The sequence below is a fragment of the Anarhichas minor genome, unplaced genomic scaffold (assembly GCF_050575085.1).
Source record: "Anarhichas minor isolate MPS153535 unplaced genomic scaffold, ASM5057508v1 ptg000058l, whole genome shotgun sequence".
Classification (NCBI taxonomy): domain Eukaryota; kingdom Metazoa; phylum Chordata; class Actinopteri; order Perciformes; family Anarhichadidae; genus Anarhichas; species Anarhichas minor.
In genome coordinates, this window is record NW_027466504.1 from 7,968,639 (window position 1) to 7,992,735 (window position 24,097).

At 44.9% G+C, this 24,097-nt stretch overlaps 2 protein-coding genes and 2 long non-coding RNA genes across 7 annotated transcripts in view; 3 read left to right on the plus strand and 1 right to left on the minus strand.

Moving 5' to 3' along the window:
* The first annotated feature begins 8 nt into the window (after window positions 1-8).
* mrpl2 (mitochondrial ribosomal protein L2) lies at window positions 9-3,284 on the plus strand. Its single transcript, XM_076077157.1, has 8 exons — window positions 9-163; window positions 579-674; window positions 761-929; window positions 1,690-1,831; window positions 1,913-2,028; window positions 2,140-2,250; window positions 2,825-2,898; window positions 2,982-3,284. The coding sequence occupies exons 2-8, from the start codon at window positions 600-602 to the stop codon at window positions 3,189-3,191; spliced, it is 897 nt and encodes a 298-aa protein (XP_075933272.1). The 5' UTR covers window positions 9-163; window positions 579-599; the 3' UTR covers window positions 3,192-3,284.
* LOC142933019 (phosphofurin acidic cluster sorting protein 2) overlaps window positions 3,258-24,097 on the minus strand; it is a 42,199-nt gene continuing 21,359 nt past the window's right edge. Inside the window, exons 3-25 of one of the 3 annotated variants that reach the window (XM_076077154.1) lie at window positions 22,488-22,577; window positions 21,462-21,587; window positions 19,584-19,746; window positions 18,181-18,272; window positions 17,774-17,854; window positions 17,353-17,412; window positions 15,259-15,410; window positions 15,005-15,098; window positions 13,847-13,930; window positions 13,068-13,195; window positions 12,746-12,878; window positions 12,554-12,658; window positions 12,221-12,327; window positions 11,002-11,156; window positions 10,813-10,923; window positions 9,756-9,858; window positions 9,159-9,191; window positions 7,894-7,936; window positions 7,763-7,805; window positions 7,360-7,498; window positions 6,990-7,213; window positions 6,280-6,393; window positions 3,258-6,111 (exon numbers count right to left, since the gene is read on the minus strand). In XM_076077154.1, the coding sequence (XP_075933269.1) occupies window positions 5,996-6,111; window positions 6,280-6,393; window positions 6,990-7,213; window positions 7,360-7,498; window positions 7,763-7,805; window positions 7,894-7,936; window positions 9,159-9,191; window positions 9,756-9,858; window positions 10,813-10,923; window positions 11,002-11,156; window positions 12,221-12,327; window positions 12,554-12,658; window positions 12,746-12,878; window positions 13,068-13,195; window positions 13,847-13,930; window positions 15,005-15,098; window positions 15,259-15,410; window positions 17,353-17,412; window positions 17,774-17,854; window positions 18,181-18,272; window positions 19,584-19,746; window positions 21,462-21,587; window positions 22,488-22,577 (2,496 nt within the window). In that variant the 3' untranslated portion in view covers window positions 3,258-5,995. Of the gene's footprint in view, window positions 6,112-6,279; window positions 6,394-6,989; window positions 7,214-7,359; window positions 7,499-7,762; window positions 7,806-7,893; window positions 7,937-9,158; window positions 9,192-9,265; window positions 9,385-9,755; window positions 9,859-10,812; window positions 10,924-11,001; window positions 11,157-12,220; window positions 12,328-12,553; window positions 12,659-12,745; window positions 12,879-13,067; window positions 13,196-13,846; window positions 13,931-15,004; window positions 15,099-15,258; window positions 15,411-17,352; window positions 17,413-17,773; window positions 17,855-18,180; window positions 18,273-19,583; window positions 19,747-21,461; window positions 21,588-22,487; window positions 22,578-24,097 lie in introns of those variants that run through there. The other 2 variants (XM_076077155.1, XM_076077156.1) reach the window with 2 other exon arrangements.
* LOC142933022 (uncharacterized) lies at window positions 5,910-13,190 on the plus strand. Of its 2 annotated transcripts, none has more exons than XR_012947547.1 (3): window positions 5,910-6,136; window positions 9,771-12,957; window positions 13,047-13,190. It is a non-coding gene; the product is annotated as an uncharacterized LOC142933022 (long non-coding RNA). The 2 variants fall into 2 exon arrangements; XR_012947546.1 differs by lacking the exon at window positions 5,910-6,136 and adding an exon at window positions 6,264-7,285.
* LOC142933023 (uncharacterized) lies at window positions 14,498-22,240 on the plus strand. The gene is made up of 2 exons (XR_012947548.1): window positions 14,498-19,300; window positions 19,426-22,240. It is a non-coding gene; the product is annotated as an uncharacterized LOC142933023 (long non-coding RNA).

Here is a 24,097-nt window from a genome sequence, read left to right on the forward strand (position 1 = left end):
GTTGACAAGGGACAGGGGATAACGTCATATTATAAATAGTCTACTTTAACTTGCACAGTGACACCCCAGAATTGGTGACCACGTCATCAGTGCGCGACGCGGCGTGCAAGACTGTGAAGGACGCCGACGAGAAGCTTGTTGATGAAATAAGTCAAATGAAAAGGTTGGTTTATGTCACAATTTCACCGAGTTATATTGCAAATGGACACGAGATAAGAGGCCAATTCGGCTCGGTTTATTATAACAGAAAATTAAACGTAGGTGTATTTATTGAGCCAGACTAACCTAAAGCTAAGCTAGCGATAGCTCATGTTTATTAGCCATTTGGTAAGGTTACTGCAAAGTTAGGCTTATGACATTATAGGACACAATTGGTACTTAGTAGGAAGTGTTATTGTATTGACCTCTAATGGTTTGATTCCTTTAGGCTGAGTTAAGTAAGATGCCGAATTAAAAGCAGGAGAAATGTTTGTACCGTATTGGATATAGTGGAGCTTTAGTTGCACGCCTGGTAGTGGAAAAGACAGATGGACTGAAGCCACCACCAGCTGTCAAACCCGCTCTTCTCTGCTCCTCAGCTGTGTCAGGAGGACGTTGTTATGATGGCGGTGTCGTGTCTCACTCGAGCCCTGCGCTCCCTGACTCTCTCCCAGCCTGCTCTGCTCTCCTCGCAGGTAAACATCCACAGCCTGTCATTCACACCGAAGATCCGAATCGTCACAACCGCCACACAATCTGTTGCTTATTGTTGTGTTTACAGGCTATTGCACAGACCAGGCTGGGAGCTCAGGTGCCCACGGCGGTCGGACAGTGCAGGGGCTTCCTCACCACAGCCTGTCTGGAGCAGAACAGGACATTTTGGAAGCAGAGGGAGAAGTACACCACCAGGCCTATGGGGATGAAAAAGACAGGAGGCAGAGACCACTCAGGTAAAACACTGAGGTCAATGCAGAAGAATAGAATGCATTGTTGTGTGTTTGGAGGAGGACGAGGTTGACATCTAATGCGCAGGTCTGGATTTGCCCCTTGTTCTGTTTTTACTAATAGGTTAAAATAATACAAATCTCAAACCGAGTTTAAAACAGTCTTTTGGCCTAACTGGCATAAGCACAGAAGGTTTTAAGATAGACCCAGACTTATGTGATCGGAACAAGGAAAATCAGTAGAACTGCTCCTTTTCCTGTTTTTACAAAGAGAATAAAAGCTTGAAAAAAAATCTGGCGTTTAAAACGGTCTGTAGGCGGTCATTGTTACTCAGTGTTACAGCCTTTGATGTGAACTGGTACAAGGTTATGTACAGAAGTCGTTACTTAGGAAAAACAAAAAATCATCCAATTGAATAACATTTTCACAACTCTTGAACAGCGTTGAAATGGACCTAAAACAAGATATTGGACAATTTTACCCTGGGCTTTAATATATTTTGTTATTACCATTTATGACATTTTGTACACCAAAGGATGAATCCATTAACTGAGAACATAATTGGCAGAATAATTGATAATTCATTGTTTTGTTCTGCAGGCCTGGTTTGAAACATGAAATAGAGCACCTGTTTGATTGTTTTAGGAGTATGAGAATTACCTAATAATCATTTTCATATCCACTGAAGTGGTCAATCAGAAGTGAAGTTCAGCCTTGAGTAAAGGGCCGTCAGCATTTAGTGATGTATTTTGTGCTGCCGTGCAGGAAGGATACGGACACACGGCATCGGTGGAGGCCATAAACAAAAATACAGGTGGATCGACTTTCAGCGACTGCGCTACGAACCCAACAATGAGGCGCGGCCCTTTGAAGAGAAGGTGGTAGAAGTGCGATACGACCCATGCAGGTGAGGTCAGCGTTCGCCACACGGTGACTCTTTGATTATGCGTTCTGAACACAGTCGGTGGTCATAATCTGTGCTACACAGGTCCGCTGACATCGCCCTGGTAGCTGGAGGCAGCCGGAAAAGATGGATTATTGCCACGGAGAACATGCAGGCCGGAGACATCATTAAAACATCTGGAGTTATTGGACGCATGGCAGGTATGAGATCAACTCTGGTTTGTCGTGTTTCCAACCGTCACTCGAGATGATGGGAGTAAAGATCGTCTGTATTTAACATTAAATGATGTGTACTTTTGTTTTACTTTGCAGTCTCGGCCAATGAGGGTGATGCGTACCCACTGGGAGCTCTTCCTGTGGGGACACTGGTGAACAGCCTGGAGATACAACCAGGGAAGGGGTCAGAGTACATCCGTGCTGCAGGTAGTCTATTATTTGACTGTGTTTGTACTTGGTGTTTCCTAAATGCATGTTTGGATCTTCTTAGAAATGTCATAAAGCGGTGATGGATTCCAATCATAAATTCACAGTCCAGTTACATCAAAGGAACCACGAGTAGTGGGATCTATTCGCAGGAATGGAATATGTTTATTAGTATCTTTTCCTTTGTGTATTATCACCATAAAATAAGAATGGTGTTTTTTCAATACCTAAGAAATTAGGAGACGTTTATATCTACATACAAAGCGGCCACCATGTTTCTACTGTAGCCCAGAGAGGACAAACCAAACACTGGCTCTAGCGTCTGCCACTGTCGTTCCCCTACAAGCTTGGCAAGCAAGAGAAATTTCAGTTGGTTGCAGTTTGCAACCTCACCACCAGATGCCGCCATATCCTACACCTAATTTCTGTTCTTTTGCTGCGAGTTTAATTAAAGAGATCAATTGTTTCATACGATGGTTAAATGCCTCAGGCCTTTGGAAGAAGGTGATAGCTGCTGTGAAAAAAGGGGTCTCATAATTCCTAAACTGAAATGTCGTGTGTTGTTCCTTTTCAGGCACAAGTGGCATTTTACTCCGTAAAGTAAACGGAACGGCAATCATTCAGCTTCCTTCGAAGCAGCAGGTTCAGGTGAGTTTATCTGGATTCAGACTCCACCTGCTGTGTTACAACCACACTCTGCTCTGAATGCTGTCATCTCGACACACACGCAGGTATTGGAGACCTGCATGGTGACGGTGGGACGCGTGTCCAACATCGACCACAATAAACGGATCATCGGCAAAGCCGGGCGCAACCGCTGGCTCGGCATCCGCCCCTCGAGCGGCCTGTGGCAGAGAAAGGGAGGCTGGGCAGGACGCAAGATCAAACCGCTGCCGCCGATGAAGGTTTACGTCAACCTGCCCTCAATCTCAGCCAAGTAACACAGTGTCGACTCTTGTTTATGACCCTTGTAATGTTGACATGAATAAAGATGAGCCGTTTGTACAGAAGATTAAAAATTTTATTAAACACAACCGCTTGTGAGAGCATGGAAAGAAACAAAACAATATAAAAATCCAAAACATATTTACATCTATAGTAAAACATGCAGAGTAATCCATATTTTGTAGTGGTAAATTTAAAAATACTGTCATGTCGTTTAAAATAGGGTTTGTGCAAAGACACTGGGTGGCATTTCAAGGAACAGGAGCAACGAGATGGCATGTTGGAATTGTAGCGTCACCATGAATGAATCGCTAATGTTCCAGAGTTCATTGGTTGCTGTGCTAAATGATGGCGACAGAGTGAGCATGCCCGCTCATTGATCCGGTCTTGTGAAACACCCCCATGCTACGTCTAGATTTAGGGCAAAAAAACAAAAAAAAACTCGAGGTGAAACACACTTGTCATTATGCCCGTTTAGAATTCAAAAGGCTAATTCTCATGACAAATTCCCTCAAACAACTCTGCCCTGGTGAACGCTTCACAGCCCGAGTTTACACATTTGTAAGGGCCAGTTGGTTTCCCCGACTGAAAGAAGATGGCGAACACTTCGAAAAGCAGGAGACAAGAAAACTTGACCGTAAAGTCACAGGCAGACACGTATGGTGGTAGCTACAGAACAAGCTTTTCAACATCAAGTGGCAAAACAAAGTAACAGACAGCAAACCTCATAGGACGCTCGAACACCATCAACATAAACATCCCTATGAAAAAGGATCATTGAGCAAACAAAAGAACGGCCTCCTTTTGACTACAGGTAGTGGTTTACATTTCAAATACAACACGCTCACCTCAACAGAAAAAGAAAGTGTCCCAATTTGAGTGAAAATATGTATAAAACCACATGAAAGTGCATTACAAAGTCAGGGAAATGTATGAGAGATGACAAACCTAATAAGTGTTTGCTTTGTACAAGTCGACTTCATAGTTATGAGTTCTGGAAATATATATATTTGGCATTTATGTCAAGGAATAAAGGGAAGCTATTTGTGCTTTAAATTTAGTGGGAGGGGAGGGATTGGGGGAGGGGTTGCAATTCACAAAATTATATGTATATATTTATATACATTACTAAACAAAAGCCAGCCAATCAAAGCTTGTAAGTGTTCACTTTTATAAAAAAAAAGAAGCAACAACTACCTCATACAGAAGGCCTTTTGTCCAAAGGTTTCCTATTGCAAATGTTTCACGTAACACTATTCAGGGAGTACCATCAAACACATAGCACACCTACACACACACACACGCACACACACTGACTCGGACACCTGGCAAGACTCCATACACTATCATATTTTTTTAAAGTTTTTCAATACTTGCATTGCGCTCGACACTACTGCCGAAGCATGTTTCAAGTCCAACTCATTTTCCCATAGCAGGCCTACACAACACTGACTGACCGACCCATCAGTGAAGCTACGGTGAAGCTGTAACAAAAAGGACACAACGGTAATTGCTTGGTTAGGATGTGTGCACGTCCTGTAAATGCTTAATGGGATTACATCTGGCCAAATGTGGAGCACTAACTGGTAAATTTGCCAAGATTAATATCTCAGTAATCTAAATACTGATCTCCACAGGGACCACAGACACATTAAATGTACGGTTTTAGTTCTCTGGTCAACATACTATGAAGTTTGGCCCGGCCAAGAGCTCTGGTGGTGCACGTCACTGCACATCTGGAGAAATCCAGTATCCAGTATCGCCCAGGTAAGCCAGTATATCGAGCTGAACAGGACGGGGTGTGTGTGTGTGTGTGTGTGTGTGTGTGTGTGTGTGTGTGTGTGTGTGTGTGTGTGTGGGTGGGTGGGTGTGTGGGTGTGGGGAGGGCCTTGAAACAATAAGACAGTTCATACAGTCGCAACTAAATTTGGCATTCAGCTGTTGATAGTGGAAATATGTTTTGTGGTGTCACGTTACCCGGCTTCTAAGTAGATGTTACTGTACAGTCTGAATGTACACCGATACAAACACTCACAATAACAAATTGATTTGATTTGAACTTCTTACATGTTACAAATGCTCCATAGCTACATTCATCATAGCCACCTTCAAAAATACCTTACGTTAGGTTATTTTCTTAGCATTCGCTTTAGGTTCACGGGGTCCTAAAAAGCAACGAGACAAACAGAACTTGCCGTATCTTTCTATAAAAGTTTACCTTTTTGGGAAAGTAAAGGGACGAGTAAGAAAACTGAGCACTGAGTTAGAAGAGAAGGATTCCATCTAGATTCACAGCAATATTCCAACTTTCAACAATAAACACAAACACGGTCTCAAACAACCTCACACACGCCACTGCACGTCACCATCACACTCCTCCATTGTCTATAGAGTAACAATAAATGTAGGATTTCACAGAAATAATAAAATGTTAACAAAAACAAAGTGCAAACACAGCTGCCGTTATCGAAATGTGGCAAATTGTCAAAATACCCCCAAGAGACCTCCGAGGCGGTAGCACAAATCTTACAAAATAGTACTTGTTCTTTTTGTAGTGTGTAAAAAAAAACAACAACAACACCAACAACACCCAACAACAGTCGACATCAAAAACATCCATTTGACAACATGAAATTTGTGTATTGAACACGTGGTTGCGAGTCAGCAAGATTTCCACAGGAAAACTATTACTGCCAGGGGGGGGGGGGGGGGGGGGGGGCTCTTCTTCTACTTCTCTGTAGCCTAAACAAGACAAGTGCAGCGGAGAGTCTGGTGATGGCCGGGTGGATGGTGGCCGCGGTCACACGGGCTTAGTGTAACCGAAGATCCCCACCGGGAAGTGCTTGACATGTGTTGGCCACTGGGCAGCGAGCTGGAAAAACTTCACATCGTTCCACTCCACTCCATCGATCGTGACTGAGGACGAAGAAAAGGTTCACAGGTAAACGCAGGAGGAAGTGCAAAACACATTAAACATTTCAGGATAGACGCGTCTGACTTTGCACTGGCAGCTGTTATAGAGCACAGCGACACCAGATGGCAGCGTAGCCTCAGCTGTGTGTGTGGGGGGGGGGGGGGCCTCACCTCTCAGCATCGTGTGCTGGTGCTTGGCTGTGCAGATCAACCTGCTGATGCCGTCAATCACTTGGCTCTTAGAGTCCAGCTCTTTCTCCTTGGGCTTCTTGCTGAGAAAAATCACTGGAGAGAGAAACGGGGAGGCATAAAACAAATCATCTTCTACACATATTTCTTTATGCACTTTCTTTTCAATTTTACACATCAGGGTGTGTTGCCAGTTCTTCAGTTCCTGGAGAGTAAAAACATGCTGAAACTTAATAAAATGACAGATTTAATCACACACAGGACTGACGGCCGGTCTCAAGGCACCCAGACGCAATGCATTGTGGGGCTGATGAGTAAGCATACTGTTCTTCTTGCTAATGTAGTATACGTACAGGCATTTCCCCACGTACACAAACTCCACATACAATGCAGAGTGAACGCACTACATACTCAATCTTACGTCATACTCAGTGTGCATCGCTTTTAATCCTTTTTTTTTTTTTTTTTTAACTGTCCATTGTGAGTCTGACAACATAAAGAGGTGTAATGCAAAATTTGCAGAGTACTCTTTTAACCCTTCTCTGGTCATTTTTTTTACTTTTCCCAACACATCTGTCTCATGCATGGACACGTTTAGAACCAGACAAATGTGCGATGACTATCAGATACAATCATTCCATATATTTTGATTTACTTTAGATCTTTTCAGTCATGTTTTTTCCAAAGCGTACCTTTCTTGTTCTTCTCCTTGGTGACCACGGTCATGGCCATGCTGGGTGGGGGGGTGAGTTCCCCTCCACATGGCAGGCGGCTGACCTGCAGTGAACGGAAGTTGCTCTTCAGGGTGTTCTTCAGTCCCACGTCTCTCTTCTCGCCCTCTTTCTTCTTCTCTGGGCCTTGCCACGTCCAGTAGTCCACCTGAAGCCCCATCACTTCACTGCCTGAACACGGAGAGCTGCAGAGCACAACCGGCAAAGTCAGGAACACCACGGAAACCTCTTGTTTTACTACTAAAGCACAGCTCACAGTGAGAAATAACAAAATAATAGGAGGTAGTATTGTTGCTGATAATTATGCGTGTGTGTGTGTGTATTGTCGTACCCAGTTCCAGAGAGGGCGGTGGACACAGACGGTGACTGCGGGGGGGTGCCCCCTATTTCCTTCCCATACGGACCAGCCGATGGTGGCGTTGGGGAGGAGAGGATGCTTGTGTTGACCCCCATCGCATCGTCTGAGTCCACTGCGAAATCGGGGGGGGGGAAATAGTCTCATAAACAAAGCTTCAAAGTAAAACTAAACATAGCCACAACCCAAACGAATAAATGAAGTAAACAAATGAAAGAATATTGAGGTTTCCGGGTCATTTTCCGGATCTGAATCAGCATCAAGGGAGAGACTTTTGTGTTTCGTAAGGTTTCCGTCTCCTCATCAACGGTGCAATGTTGAACACGCTAACCTGACAAAATACTAGCACACCTTTAAAAACAACAAAGCCCTTCCTTACCTGAAGTTGAGAGGCTTTGCTCCACAATCCCAACTTTCACAACCTGCAAGAATAAAAAGAAGTTTTCCATGTAAGACCAGATTAAACACAAAGAATCAACAATACTGTCGGGCAAACAAATGAAATCCTACCCCAATAAATGGCACAAATTTCTGACAGGAGTCCTCATCAGGGCTGTAAAGGGAGACAGTAAAGAGGCTGTGATTATGACCAGAGGGGGGGGTTTCAACAAGTCAACACTCCAGAGGTGCACACGAACACTCAATGGTCCTGGAGGGGAGATGGCTGTGGCATGACCTGCACCATGTCCCATCGCAGCAGAAATGGCACATGACTGGCTTGGGTGAAATGGGGTCATCTTGGGTTTATGTTACAACGAGATGAATGGGAAGGAACGCTCCTTACAACCAGGAGAAGAATGGGTCTTTTTCATCAGCCAGTACTAGGAGTCATTTTTAAAACATGGGACTAAATGGGCCCAGTCGTAGTAACCGCGTGGCTTCTTTACACTACTAGTGCCGAGCTACCGGTGCAACAATACATGCCTACACAAAGTTAGGGGGGGAAAAAAAACAGCACGGCAGGCATTGTCAAATAAAGTTCAATACACACGCAGAGCACAGCAATTCAAAAGTACACCCAAAGATTCAGCAGGGAAGCGGTGAGATAGTGTTATCTTTCTGCAAATGTCTTCTAACATGCGGCAACCATAGTGGAGGACGAGCAGCGCTGCTGGTACAAGGACTACAATCCCCAGCAATCTTACCACCTCGAGCGCCAGCGCTCTATCATATCTTTATATTTCAGTGGTGTTACATATTGCAAGGTAAGGGTTTTGCAAAGCCCCATGGGGCATCACAAGCTGTAACATAATGTAATATAAGGTAAGTAGGTATTACTTTGTTTTTTACATACATGCAGAAACGCATGTGTTTCAGAGTTCAGAGTAGTATTCACGCAGGTTAGAATCAGAGGGAAATATCACTTTGATATTATTTCTTTTGACTGGTATTGAAATACTTGATTTGCCTCACAGTCGTCTCAGCAGTCACTAATATTGAAAGTGTATGATTATGGAGCCACTCCTGAGGGTGAGCCAATACACGCCAGGCAGCTCATTTTCAAGTCATTATGAAGTCTGTAAAATGACTGGTTTCCAATTTGTCAATACTACGGGTCCTTTTCAAAGGTTGTTAGGCAAATCTTCATAGCAACAACACAGAGGACAGAATCAAAAAGACACACCAAACCAAAGACACCAGTCAGGACAGAGTGAAGTTACAGTGAGTATCGAGTGTGAAGAGGGAAATGTTAAGACACAGCAAGGGGCTCAAGCCAAATGGAGGAGAGAAAATAGGGAGGTTCAAAAACAAAAACCAAGAGTTGAATTAGATACCTGATGTAAAAATCAAAATACAAACTTCTTTTCCTTGAATGCAAATCAAAAGGGAAAGGGGGCAGAAGGAATGCAACAGAGTTAAAGCTGTGTGTTGTGTTCAGTACCTTCTGACCAATAGGATGCACACAAAAATGCTACGGACTGTCTGTAGAGTGCGTCTGTGTTTGTGAGACTGACGGCCGGGTTGACGTTGGACTTTGTGGAAGCAGAGGCCTGCGCTGCTCTATGAAATATAACATCAGCTTCACTTGAAGTGGACCAGAGCCTGCGTCTCCTGGACTCCTTTATGCATGTCAGAATAAACTCCAAGGTGACGACTGACCTGTGCAACTTGTGTGCGTTTAATTTATGAATGTGCCCGCTTGCATGCATATGCATTGAAACAGCTTCCTCATGCAGTTTAACTGATGATCAGCCGTGGCTATTTTTGTTCTGGGACTCATTTTCAATGAGCCAATAGACATATTGGACATCAATAGCAGTACTCAAAGTTAAAAAATCATGCTTTAAAAGAGCACAGAAACATACATGCATACACAAACATATGCAGCACATGAGTGTGCTCAAAACTTAAAACGATCAACGGTACTTTACCTCTTCTGTTTGTAGGTGAGCATCGCCTCTGAGATGGGGAACTGGTGGGACACGTTGGCACCGACCAGATACTGAACGACTCGTCCCGCCACATCTATGTTGTCTGCGGGGAGCGGGGAGACAGACTGTTAACAACGCGTTTCTTCTGTTTCATGTCTGGCTAACAAGCCACGAGACAATTGATGCGGATGCTAATTTTCACACACAGCAGATCGCTGGAAGACGACGCATTAATCATTTCCCTTCCTCTGAAGTAGGAGGGGGGGGGGGGGGTAAAATGTCATTAAAAATGTGGGTGAAGTCATCCGTACGACGAGAGGATGAGATGAATTGTGTGTCAGACTGAAGGTCTTTGGGCCACATGCAGCCCGGGCTACACTTTAACCAACACGGGCTGATTTTTTAATGTCAACTTATTTGGGCCTATTGCCTCTCTGCAGTCTAAACTAACTCTCCTTGTGAAAGAAAGCCCTCACAGCCATTCCCATCCAAACACTGCCTTGCGTGTTGTGAAGGCAGTTAATGTCAAAGATAAAAGAATGAGGTAAGAAGACCCAGTATTATTTTCTTCTTACATCTTTTATTTCTTTAGCTTGAAACCCCTTTTGAGGTGATTCAACATGGTGTGTGAGAGAATGTAACTCTGGCACCTACGCGGTGTAAATGAAGTGAAATATTAGGTGGGGATGGGTGAGGGTTGTTGGGCTCGTCTGGGCAGAACAAGTGAGAATTGAGGGGAAAAAGGGAAGTGAACACAAGTTTAACCATGGATGTGTGTGTGTGTGCCAGCAAACAATTCCAAGACTTACAAACTGGAGTTCTGACAGCCCGGTGGTCTTCTTAAGCAGCAGTGGATAGTTTACAGGGAGGAGGAGTAGCGCCATAATCTAGAGCCATTGGCTGTAGCCCTCTTTTGCAATTGGGGAAAAAAAATCTCTTCTTCTCATCCATCAGTCCCAGACCCATGCTCTGACCCAATTTCTTTCCCTTTCAAGTTTGCCGAACATTAGACACGCAGACTTGCTTTGTAGCCAGACACCAGAGCTATGCGTCCTACCTGAGGCGGGCCGTTCCGTCCTGCAGAACAGCTCCCTCCACGCAGTGTCCATAAAGATGCTGTTGAACCGGCTATCGAAGGAGGCCACATACTTTGCCAGGGGATGAGAACCTGGAGTAGAAAAGAAAAATGCGAGTATAAAACAAAGCTGAAACCACGTCGTGCTCGTACTAATCCGGGATGACTTACCGATGGGGATCACCAGGAAGCGTATGTAACTGAGCCAGTCAGGCGTCTTGTTGGCCAGCTGCTCCACGAAGAACCTCAGGATGGTGCTGAGGTAACTCTGGTCGCCTGCCACCGCCACCTTCATCGTCGGCGGTGTCTGTGCATTGCAGTTACAGCTGCGTGGGAGAAGAGGGGGAATGAGTAATTAAGAGGAAGAGAGAGTTCCGAATCCTGGAAGATGTGGGTCAGATGTGGGTGAGAGATTTCTTGGCTGCCTGAAGATTTATATCTCAGCAGGGTTTTTACTGGTTCAAAACCGGTCCCATCTTTTATTGAGAGCCAGGTGGCGTCATGTTATGATTTGTAATACCAGGTACTTGCAGGTATCTGCAAGTCTTTCTGAAGTTACACCGAATATTGCAACAGCTTTTAGATCCTAATCCTACAATGAGAGACAGAAATTCATCTTTAAAATTAGTCTAAAAAGAAAAAGTAAACTCAACCAAGTTAAGCTCAAAAAGGAATTAAACCCTTAAAAGTGTTCAAAACTTGACCTCTTACGATTAATTATGATATTTAAGTCACTTCAAGGACCTTCTTAAGGACTAAATGCTTCAATTTGAGACATTAAAGGGTCATAAAGTAAGATTATAATGTCCAATAGCAGAACGGGACCTTAATATATGTGAGCTTTAAAATGTCCATATACTCAGTGACAACATTTGAGGAAAAACCCTGCAGCCCGCTACAGCAGCGACAGCACTGAGCGAGCATGTCATACATCAGAGACGCACATGGCTCCACACGACACGGCCGCAGCGGGAGCAAACAGGTTGACTGAGGAGCAGGTGTGTAAAGGATGGAAAAGTTGCGCTTCAGCTGGGTTAAAAGAGAAAAACGGGTTTAACGGAAGCAGCGCCGCGGACTGACACAGCCTCCGTCTGCCACTGACACAGATGGATGCTAGGAAGAGAGACGAAGGCTGAAATTTAGCTTTTTGTGGCAAAACGAGCACATTCAGATAGAACGGGTTCACGGACAGAGAGCAGCTTCAGCAGCGTGAGCGATACCGTCCTGGAATTCTCTGGCAGCGAGCCACCATAAACATACACAGTTTGGCCTGGACTGCGCCGCCATAACAGGCAGCGAGATAACACCATGTGGGGGCCCCGTGTCGTTCAACCAACGCGTGCGTGTGTGCGTGTGTGTGTGTGTGTGTGTGTGTACGTATGCGACTCACAATCTCTGGATGCGAGTGACGATGGTGTTGAAGGCAGCCTGAACATCGGCGGCAGAGCAGGTGGACACAATGGGCTGGCCCTGTTCATGGAGCAACTCGGACACATACTGCACGGAAAACACACAAGAGGGACACGATGGGTTAATGGGTGTGCAAGAAGCAGGGTTGATCCGGTTGGAGAGACAGCGGGGGAAAAAAAAAAAAAACATGCTACTGTGGTACAACAGTATTCTTTTGTATTTCAGTCTTTGTGCAATAACGCCGGGGAATAATTGCAGCAAGCCCTGTGAGACCCAAGCTCATCGAATATACGAAGAGATTAACGACACACACCTGTCCTTGCCACTCCACGGTGTTGATGAGGATGATGCTCTCTGGCAGGCGTTCGTCAGAGATGAGGATCTGGTTCAGCTGGTCATAGACAGACTTCCTGGGAACCTTGGAGACGAACGAGAAGCCAAGAGTCTGAGCACATCTCCGCCGGACTAAAAACGTGTGTGAAGAACGCATCTGCAACGCGTCTACCTGCGCTATGAGTCGCGAGTCCGGGGAGCACTCGCTCTCCATGCTGCTGGTCCTGTCGCTCTGGGCCTTGGAGTTCTGTCTGTCTTTCATGGAGGTGCTGCGGGGACGCCTCTGTAGCCTGTTCTCCACTTTGCTGAAGGAGACGACAAAGCACAAGGAGCTCAAAGTACATGACAGGCGGAGCAGGGAAGCTAATCAACTGGGCTCAGAAGGTAACCCACATTCCAAATTACATTTAAAAACAAGATGAACATCTAAAGTAGCTTGTGTACACAACACTATCTTGTGTGCATGTTTGCAGATGTAGCGGTCGGCAGTGTACCTGGGAGACATGTGGTTTTGGGACTCCGTCTTGCAGAGCTTGCCAACAGTGCTGGTCACCCGTTCAGTGTTGACATCCCAGCTGCTCACCTCCCCCGCTGGTGGCCCCCTGTCGTCAGTCTCTGGCTCCTAAAGCAAAAGAGGAGGGCGGGGGGGGGGGGGGGTAAAGATGAGCCAAGGGGGCCGTCATGTCCCATCTACTACTACCACCACAGTCAGTGTCTCACGCAGGTTCTGGGGCACTCTGGGGAGGTAGAGAGGTGCTGGTCTGGTAAATAATTGAGCTGTGCTGTTGATGTTGGAGATAATGATGCGAGGCCACCACGAAGGATGAGATTATTAAAAAATATATATATATATAAGTCGGGGTCTCTTAGCAGGTGGCAGGGGAGACAAGGTGCCTGCAGTTTTTAGGTATTCACTTTGAACTGGAGCGGTGCGACAAGAGAGGGTGCCGATGGTCGCCGAGCAAGGTTAGGCTGACCCGACGGCACAAAGACTACAACAAACACCAACAGCCCTCTTTCAATCCTCATCAGTCAGGATTTATCCAGCACGGGGCCGCCTTGTCTGCTCCACTGATCCATAATGGATGACTGTGCTGTTTGGTTTGCCTGCCCTTGCATACTCCCTCCCTCTTTCCTGGAAAACAACTAAGACTCATGGGAGGAAAGGGCACTCAAGTGGAAAGAAATCGGAGAAAGAGATGCTCGAGGGAGATTTAGTTAAAAACAAAGAAAAAAAAAAAGAAGTGAAACTGCTGATGTTCCAAACACATACCCCAACGACTGTATCTGTGACGCTGTCGTCTTGGTACCGGGCCCCTTGCAATTTACATCTGTCCACGGTCAGAAAGTCTCCACTCTGCAGGGTAAACAAACACAAACACACACACACGACCATTTTAACCACGGAGGTCACTTCTCTGGTGAATATAAATGACAAATTGTCACAGCTCCTTATGGAAGTGCTGCGCTCCATCTGCTCGGGTCAAGATTGACCACTCTTGGGACGCGTAACTGGCCAATTTCACAGTGGCAGCTCCACACCGTCAAGCTTGGTGACGGTGGCAGAGCTGGGGAGTATAAATATCTCTCAAAGCTTCTATACGTTTCACCCAGGCGCCTGCTAATACATAAGCCCCCAGAGAATTACGGACTCACTTGTGAGCTCAAGTTCGCCTGACAAAAAGTGTTTAAGTGCAGCTCGTAACATCTAGTTCATTTCAATATTAGATCAAATACTTTCCATTTTGCCTGCAAGACGGGTTTATGAAGTTCGACTGGAGACATTTATTGAGCGAAATAGAAGGCTATAGCAGTCTGAAATGCGCCGGGCTTTTTTTATTACAGGCTAAAATGGATTCCCTGATATTTATAAACAGCACTCCCTCTCTAACCATTACACTCAACATGTCTCTCTCTCTCTCTCTCTCTCTCTCTCTCTCTCTGTCTGTCCTTGTTGTTTCCAATGGGCCATAAATCTGAGTAGAAGTTCAGGGATTGCTCCATCCAATCTTCTCTCTGAGCATATGTGTGTGTGAGTGTGTGTTGATGGTGGTGGAGAGGTCGTTCTGTGTTAGTCCTTATAAATACTAGAGGGCTGTAGGGGTGAATAGGGTACGGGCTGCGGGGTACGGGCTGCGGGCTACAGCCCCCCCCCCCCGTCCTCTGCAGGGGTGGGAGCAGCATTGCACTCATGCTCAGAATATCTTGCCTGTTGCATCATGGTCCTTGGGACTCCCTGAACCACAACGAAGCACAGAGGACTGCCAGACATTTAAACACTGTCCTGGGGCAATTCCTTTACGTAACCCTGTGTACAAAAAGAGCCTCTCCAGCAACCGAGAGGCGGACCTTTGTGGGTGAACGATGGGGCAGAAAGGCATCCGACGGGTTTTTTTTTTTTTTTTAATAGAGTGCCGGGCGATCAACTTACAGGACACGACAGCTCTCTCTGCTGGCTTTTTTGGCTGTGTATGCTTCCAATTTCTGTCTGGGAGCTGGAGTGAGACATCCCTTCAAAAAACGGCCTGAAAACAAAAACAAAGATTGGAATTAGACAAAACTAACAAAAAATGCTTTTATTATAACAACATACAGGGTGTGATCAGAAATAATGTAACATCTATAAATACTAAGACTATTTCGGAGAAGATGGCCTTCGATGAAAGAGGTTGAGTACAGACATACTTGAGTTTAGGCTTGGGCGTGCTCAGGACGCTCTCGTTGTCCTCCATCTCTGGCCCACTGTCACTCTGGTTGTACACCTCCAGGCTGTCGTAGAGTAGGTCCAGATCCTCCTCCACTTCCTGGGTCTGGTCAACTGGGTCAGAGTCCAGGACCTGGTGCACGGGACAGACACTCCATCAACACATCAGTACACAGTGATCAGGGATTTGTTATCACGGCCATGGATGGAGGGAGTGGCTGGTGCTGTCCATTAGCTAATCACTTTCACAGCTGGGCTAATGGAGCTTGAAGAATGACACTGAAGGCTGTAAAATTAGAAAATCTATGCTATAAATACATCCCTGCCTTGGTCCTAAGCAGGCCAATTAAAAGGTAAGTGATTGCTAAGGGAGTGCTAAGGTGCTGAGCCTTGATCTGCCAGCTGCATGGTGGGGATGTATATCATAGGAACTGCACACAGGCAGGCTTGTGGACTAATCAGGTGATTAATGCCACTCCTGAAGCTGGCAGGGAGCAGATAAACACAGTCTGTCCCCCTCTCCTCCTCCCGGCTATGTATTTATAGAGCTGTGGCCCTGCACTGTGGCCGGCCACATGGAAGGGATTAGAGACAGGGGAGGTGATGAAAGATCTGCGGGCCACCTGGAGCTTCTAGAAGCATCCAGCAACACACAACTCCGATGGCCTAGAGCAGGGGTCGGGAACCTATGGCTCGCGAGCCAGGTGTGGCTCTTTTGATGATTGCATCTGGCTCGCAGATTTCGGCTTTTCAGATAAAACATAAAATATTATCACTTGTTTTAATCCATCCATCGATTTTCCACTGCTCATGTCCTGTTCAGGGCTGCAGGAGCAATTGTCCATTATTTTTATTGGATGATAATAGCTGACGTTGGCCGTTGCTGGGTAAACAGGTAAACGCCCCCTTTTGACTCAGTGTTCTCGGTCGTTAGCTCAAAGCTAACCCTTCGACGAAGAAGATGGCGAAAAGAAAAAAGGATGAGGAGTATCGTACATTTCAGGACGAATGGACTGAAGAATTTGCCTTTGTGGAGAGAGCAGGTTCTGCGGTGTGCTTAATTTGCAATGACAAAATTGCATCGATGAAACGGTCGAATGTAAAGCGGCAGAAGTCGCAGAAGTCGCATTAATTGTGAGTATTACAACAACATTATTTAAAACAATAAATTCAGAGGCTTATTATACTCACATTTAGTTGAATTCAGTCTTAAAATATATTATATGGCTCTCACTGAAATAAATTTCCAAATATTTTGCTTTCATGGCTCTCTGAGTCAAAAAGGTTCCCGACCCCTGGCCTAGAGGCTCTTGAAAGCCTACAGAAGGTACAGATAAACCTAAAGGTCTGAAAACCTGTAGTTTAAAACAGAGCCTAATCTGTTTCTAGTGTCATCTATGTTTTTGGGGTCAGAAAGATGAGCAACAAGGCAATGGAAATCTCAATTACTCCAATATATTTCACAGTTCAAGGAGATTTATTAACATCATAATGGCCTAACACAGATTATGTACTAATGGACATCTAGGGGGTTGTTGCAAATAAAATGGTTGACTTCCTGCTGATGACCTGATTACAAGCCATTATGTAGGATCCGCAGAAACATTTATTCGAAAAGGACTTTGAGAGATGAGAAACACAAACCTAAACGGGGCGTGCATACAAACCGCCATTGATCACTAGATTAAGTGGCGGAGAATAAGGGTCGTTAATGGATCCTGCTAATGGAACGGTATGAATCATACATCCAGGAACACAGAGGTAACGCAGCCGAGCACCATAATGATGCTTGTACCTCCGCTGTGGTGACGATTCCTCTCCAGTCAGGGGCACTTTAGCCGCAGCAATATGCTGTTTAGACAGTCAATACCGAGATTGTTTTCCCCGGCCCCTAGGCCAATATATTAACTGATATGTTTCACAGTCGACTCGCTAAAAGCTTCATAAACAGACGGACTGAGATTCCAGGAGGGTGGCCTGAGAGAGGACGCTGTACCCCACGCCGTTTGCTTTGACATTGAACATCTTCTTCGGGTGTCAATCAAAACAAAAGCAATTATTGTTTTCACACTCACCTCATCCGTTACCTTGAACCTCTTCAGCAAGGCCACAAACTTCTGCTTGAAGTTAGGTTGCTGTAACAGAAAAAAACAAACATGCAATTAGGAGGGAAAATAAAACAGAAAAGGGAATAACTGTCATCATTAAATACACATGACAGCTGGGCTCGGGCTCATCGGTTCTCCCAGGAACCGTCCACTGGATTACTCATTCGCAGCCACTCTATGTAAAGACCATTATGATCAGTCCAGTGAGCCCACAGGGTTCATTGACGTGCTCATCCGCATCGTCCTAATGGCTCGGACAAATGGAACACGGTGTGTGCTTTCCTTAAAAAAAACGCTTGTACGACAGCAAAAGCAGGTCTTGAGTTACTCTCACAGTCAATGATTGGCGAGCATGAAACTCCGTGTGGTGGGAAAGGAGGCAACTAACCCTGGTCATGGAGGTCGTTCGGATCATTTTCCTGCGGGCTTTCTTGGGCTTCCTCACCTCGTCGTCTTCATCATAAAGGTCCTGAAATACACAGAGGCTGGATGAGATATCTGAAACCTCAACATAACAGTGCCCCTGCATTTCTACCTGCATGCATATAAGCTAAATGTAGAAATCTGTATTATACAAACCAAAAACTGTGAACGCACAACTGCTTCTGACAAAAATCTGCTATTCTTTCTTATACAACATCACTAGTATACCATGCATCAGCATGTTCAATAGGGCAAGTCGACTCTTTAATTTTGCTTGGCTGTATAAGATTGTGCTCATTGGATTTCTTATATGTATTTAATCTCGCTGGGTGCTGCAGATCTGTTTGCACCGGAGCGTTTTCTGGCACTGACCTGGCCATGATTTGCGTCATCGCTGGCTTCCTGCTCCGACGAGTAGCTGTCATCGTCCTCCTCAGAATAGTTATCCATGTCTGGGGAGCGGTCTGGAGGTAGGCAAAGCACGGGAACACACACAGAAAAACATCAAAACACAGGGACACATGTGTAGCATTATATCAGCCAGCAATACACAAAGTGAAGATTCAAATTTGCAGGTCTCCCCCGGGCCACATACTTTAAAAACGTGGGCTGAGAGGAATGGGTCAAGGTCGAAGGTCACTGCCTTATTAGTGCTGAGACTGTCTTTCGGAATAAAGAACGACTAGTTTGCAATTTGCTCAGAGTGAAAACAAGCCTCCTCAACTCAATAATAAATGGTGTTCTCATTCTGCCACTGGAAGACACAATGAGTGAAACATACAAAACTGTTTAATTCTCTGATTTTGTAAATGATGATTTCAGTTTAATTTTCAAAAATATCAGTTTGAGCCCAAAGACAATTTTCCATCTTTTGTGGATGAAGTTGCTTAATATCCTGTCCTATTGTTTACAGTTCATCAGTAAAGAATAGTTTGGACTACTTGGCATGAATAATGAGCTACGGTAATGGGGGAAAAACATATCTGTGGACATAATCAAATGCTTAATGTGCATGCTGAATACAGATTAGAATGTAGGGCTCTTTTTGTGATCCGTGTCTCACATTTCGATTAAGTTTTCATGACATTTCAGCGGTTGAAAGTTTTACGATTGTTAAATGTCAGCCAAGATTCCTAAAGATGTGGTTTTTACTGCGTGTTTGACAGCTGAGGACTGATCAGGTGATGGAAGATCTTTTTGTTCTTAATAGCCAATTCAGACTTCCTTTCGCCTGTGAAACATCCTGTTCTGTGCTCTTAGATGGGATGGATGTGATTAAGGATCACTGCAGAGGAGAAAGGCAAAAAGATAAACATCTCTCCTCGCCTCAGAGTGACACTCTTATTAATACTCGGTGCATGATCTCATCTGTTATGTTTGAACGGCCTCCTTAATAACATCCAGAACAGCGGGGATCAGCATGGCGGGATGAAGGCGTGGAGTCCGAGCGGGGCCCGACATTTCTCCCCGTCAAGAATTAGAACAGCGTAAGGTAATAGCCCTCGATCTTTTTCAACTCTCAAAAATCAACATTACAACCATAGCTCAGCTGAGGAGAATAACATATCCTTGGCCATCGGTCGGGGTTGGGATTAATGGAGTTTATTCTGTCCTCAGTTGGGAAATAGGAGCCATGTGGAAGGAGGGAAGAGAGGGGCCTGGAAAGGAAGGGCTGGCTCCAGAGTGACGGCTGAAATCACAAACGGGATTGGCCCGGGCAGCGTTGGTACAGGCCTGTCCGACAGACCCACGTTAGGGGGGACGCCTGTGCTCACCTGAGGTTTTGGTCTTGTGGCCGGCCTGACCGCTCCCGTCCTCGTGGTCGATGGGCTGGCTGGAGAGAGAGTACACGCTGATCTCCGCCACACGCACTGGCGCATCCTTCACGTTGCTATGGAGACCCAGAATCTGTCCTCCGTCTGTCGGGTGTTGCATCACCTGGACACGGGAAGATTAATATCGAGTCTGAACATTGATTTTGAGAATCCATTCAAAAACGGGTTCTAAACCAATTGTACCCAAAACACTGTTATTTCATTCCTCCCCTGCAATGCTCCTAATAATATCGTTTCTTGAAAAAATACAAAGTCCTCTCTAGCTGAGATGCCTTCATTGTCTTGTGCAATTCCCGTGTCTATCAATCACTCTGTCGAGCCATGTCGAAGCAGATGGAACAAATAACATTTGTTCTACCGACAGGCAGGATGGAAGAACATTCTCTCGCTTTACTGAGCCAATAACGACAGAACAAAGAGTGACATTGCTTCTGTTACACTGCTTTTTTCTTGGCGCAGATTTAGCAAATGATAGCTATGCTATCTCTAAGTAAAGAGACAATTCGCTCATATCATCCAGTCAGGATGAGCTTTCATTCTAAGCGAAAGGGCGCTTTCAGTATTTCACTTGATGAATAGCTGCACAGGGAGTAGAATCATTTTGCTCAATCACTGGCAGTGGAGCACTCAAACGCTGCATGCAAAGTCCAATAAGTGACTTCCTCCCACGTAATGCCCCGACAGATTCAGAATGAGGGCACGGGAGAGTTTACACTACAGCGGATGACAACATAATTACCCAACAGGATCCAGTAATGGCCAATCTAGCTCCATTCATAGAAGTCTGTGGGTCGTTTCACTGCAGCAAGCACCAAAAGCAGCACAGCGGTTGAGTGTTATTTCAAAATGTAATAATAAAGCATCAGCCTTGTTTTCATATGTCAGTCAACTCCTGTCCTGGGGCTACTGGTGGAGAGTCACATGGGCTGAGCATGAACAGGTGCATTCCAAATAAGCGTGACTTTCATTATCTCCGCCTTGATCCCGATTTCTCTCAAATACAACGTTACGTGGTGGTTGGATGGCTATAATTTCATTGTCGGAATAATACATCATTTATAAAATTCCCACTATCGGACGACAATTAACTGATCGATTTTAAACTGATCTGTATCTGCTATATAAAGAGCAATTTCTAATCTTTTGTTTACTGCAATCCATGTTCGTAAGCCTGCTATCAACCCCCCCCCCTGCGTTAAAACACCGGAAGACATTTGTTCTGCACAGTGTTGCAAGTGAATGACCCACAGAGTGGCACAATTAAGACCAGCCAGCCGTTTCAATGTGCAATATCCACACCGACAACAGGCCAAAGCAAAAAGCGCCATCTTGATGGCCCGGTGGTTAAACATTCAGTCTGACATAACTGCAAAGTCCCCACTGCATGTCCAGCTGAGGGATGTACTGGCAGTACTCAACATGAAATGACCCGGATCAGGACAAATAAAAGCTTAGTCGTAAATATCTACATCAAGCAAGCATCCATAGGTGGCATTCTATCAGCTCCATTATCACTGCATAGCATGGCTGAATGCACTGCTTCTAGAAAAGTGTATATGAAGCCAGGTCCAGATGGCCCATAATCTCACACAGCAGTACGTGTGATGACCATGAGTCATCTGAAATGATATGCAACGCATGAGGCCCTCTCTCTGGCAAACCAAGACGTGGTACACGGACACCGACAGCCGTCACTGTCGGAGAACAGCAGAAGGCAATCACAAGCTCAGAGCAAAATTATGTTCCTCGAGAGAAATTTACCGGGCTGACAACGGGAAGTGATTGAAAGTGATGCCCCAGTTGAACACTATACGGTACCTCAGACATATTGATGACTCCCACAGCCAACGTTTTGTAGCCCAGGATAGTTCGGTTTTTGTAGCGTTTCCTCCTCTGCAGCATGATCTGGAGTCGGTTGGAATCCCTCTTCAGAAAATGGGGGTACTGAAAATAACAAATATAAAGTCAGATGAGGCAAACCATATAATAGATTCATCAGCCTTTAGATGGAAACAAAAATGGGTGTTAGATTATGCAGTCCTACTGACTGAACTATTAAAAAAACCTGTCTGCTGGACTGCGGTTGAACTGTTGGCGAACATTCATCACTTCAGAACTATATTTCTCTCTGTTCTCTTCTGGAGTCATATCGTCTCTGGCTGCCAGAACTTGATCTTCACATTGACTTTTCACCATTGCCTTCTTGGTCTCTAATATTCAAACAATAATAGCTTGTAAGATCAAGTTTCACACGGTGAAATGCTGCATATGACGTCAAATTCTTGTTTTTTTTATTTGAGGTTATCTAAATGCTGCGCATCGAATTTCAAATTGGTGAAGATGTTTCTTAATTTGCTTGTGTTGAGTGTATTTGCATGTGTTTTTGTAATTTGCAGAGCATTGAGCTCTCTGGGCCACCGTACTTTATGGGTAAATCCATAACTTTGTCCTGGTTTAGTTCACCTTTATAGTTGTCCGTCTAATCAAGTCCGCAAATAGTCAGCATGTATGCAGTGTCTATTATTTAAAATGTGAAACATTCTATCATAAAATAATTCTGCTTCAGTGACTTTAATAAAAATGTATTTCTGTACGGAGTAAGGCTGCACTTTCTGTGAGTGAAGACCTCTTCTGACTACAAAATAACATGAAACAGCATTTAATTTATACAAAATACTGTAAGCACACATATTTAGATACACGTGGATACTTTGAACTCAACACTTTTGCTCTGGGTTTAGAAGGGGCACACACAAGTGTGAATACAGGCTTCAACACAATCCTCCCCGCCAAGTAACTGCCATGTCAGTGTGAGAATTCACAGTATAATGTCAGAGTGCTTGCCTGTAGTGAGAATGTGAGCTCCAAGTCTGTCTCCATCAGTCCACTGGGTGGGAGGACGTACTCATTTGATCTCAGAAGACGCTTCGAACCCTGGATGACAAAGAAAAGCCAAGTTTGATTGGAAGCACATCTACAAATGCAACATATAGAACACTATACATCCCACAAATCCCTCATCTTATGTTGTTTCTTGAGCCAATTTCTATCAGACAACAGTGGCCCGAGTGTGCAAGCCTTATTTTAGGACCAGCCTGCTTCACATTCACACATTTGTGCAGATTCACACCTTGAGGCAGTCCGGTACAAATAGTCCTCTCCTCCTTCACTGCTTTGTAGAGAACAGTGCTACTAGAAAAAATTGAAATATGGGTCATGTGGCCTGCTAAGAGACATACCATGAGGTTTTCCTAACTGACACAAGGATTCAAAAATCAGCAACCTAATCACAAGCCTACAATTAATTTGTTCTCCTTAAAGCCACCAGACTCCAGTCATTTTAATCTTGCAGATTGTTGTAAAACACACTTCATTCAAACTCGACAGAAACATAAGACTCATCAAAACTGTCTTTGTTTGACTTTCCACTCAATAACAGATATAAAAAAAGAAGTTCCTAACCACAAATCACAGGCATCCTTGCAATGGGAAAGGAGTCCGTCTCCCAATTTAGCAGGTTTTTCCGTGTTTATAAACCCTTGCATATACACGGTGGGGAAAAGGGTATAAGCTACTGCGACTTTCAGCATCTTAGGAACAACTGGCGAGGACTCTTAATCATGCCTTGAGAGGGAGGTTTGGTCCAGGTGAAACAAGGACTGTAACCAAATTTAACTATATTACCCAAAGCTTGCTATTTTGGTTGAGAGCGACTCGTCGCCGAGGATAATTCTGGGAGCTGGCACAAACTTCTTGTGGCCAAACAGCACAGGGATTTAGATGCCACAGGCTGTGGAAGTCTCTTCCAAATGCAAGGACACAGACACCCAGCGTGTCCTCAGAGAACCCGTCTCAGCCTTTGGCGAGTTTCTCTTACAAGCCTCAGATTAAAGTCGATCATGTTCCTCGTCAAGTTACAGTTTAATTCTCTTCAAGCAAGTTTTTTTTTCCCTCTTCTAATCTTGAAACCGGGAGTCAGCGTGTAAACGTGAGAACAAGAACAGCTTGTGAAATCTCAAGTTCCCGATCTAATGTCTGCGCTGAAGAGAGGCATCTGCTGTGTAATATATTTGGCAACTCATCAACTGCTGTGCAGATTTCATAAGTCGCCATAGCTTAGTTCAGGTGTCTGCTGAACCTGCTAGTAGAATTAAGTAAGACTTGGTGAGCAGCGTGGAGCAGTAAATATATCCTTCATCTGGCTTAATAGCCTACGAACTCTTGAATAGTCGGATGCAGCGGCTACGACACCGGATCCTGATGTCATCAGAGCTGCTAAATCATGTAGCAGAAACCAAGACACCAAATTAAATGGCCGGGTGTGTGCTGAGGAATCATCACAAGATACCAGAGGGGGTTAGATGTAGCAGTGGTGCCTCTTTAGGTACAACACATGCATGAGCGATTTGAAATGAGTTGTACACATTGCATTATGTACGTTTCAAACAAGCACA

Excerpts from the sequence above, each read along its gene's own strand:
- mrpl2 (XM_076077157.1), top strand. The coding sequence starts at position 600 with ATGATGGCGGTGTCGTGTCTCACTCGAGCCCTGCGCTCCCTGACTCTC. Across the intron at positions 930-1,689 it reads AGGAGGCAGAGACCACTCAG|GAAGGATACGGACACACGGC; the intron begins GTAAAACACTGA and ends GCTGCCGTGCAG. Across the intron at positions 2,899-2,981 it reads CTTCGAAGCAGCAGGTTCAG|GTATTGGAGACCTGCATGGT; the intron begins GTGAGTTTATCT and ends ACACACACGCAG.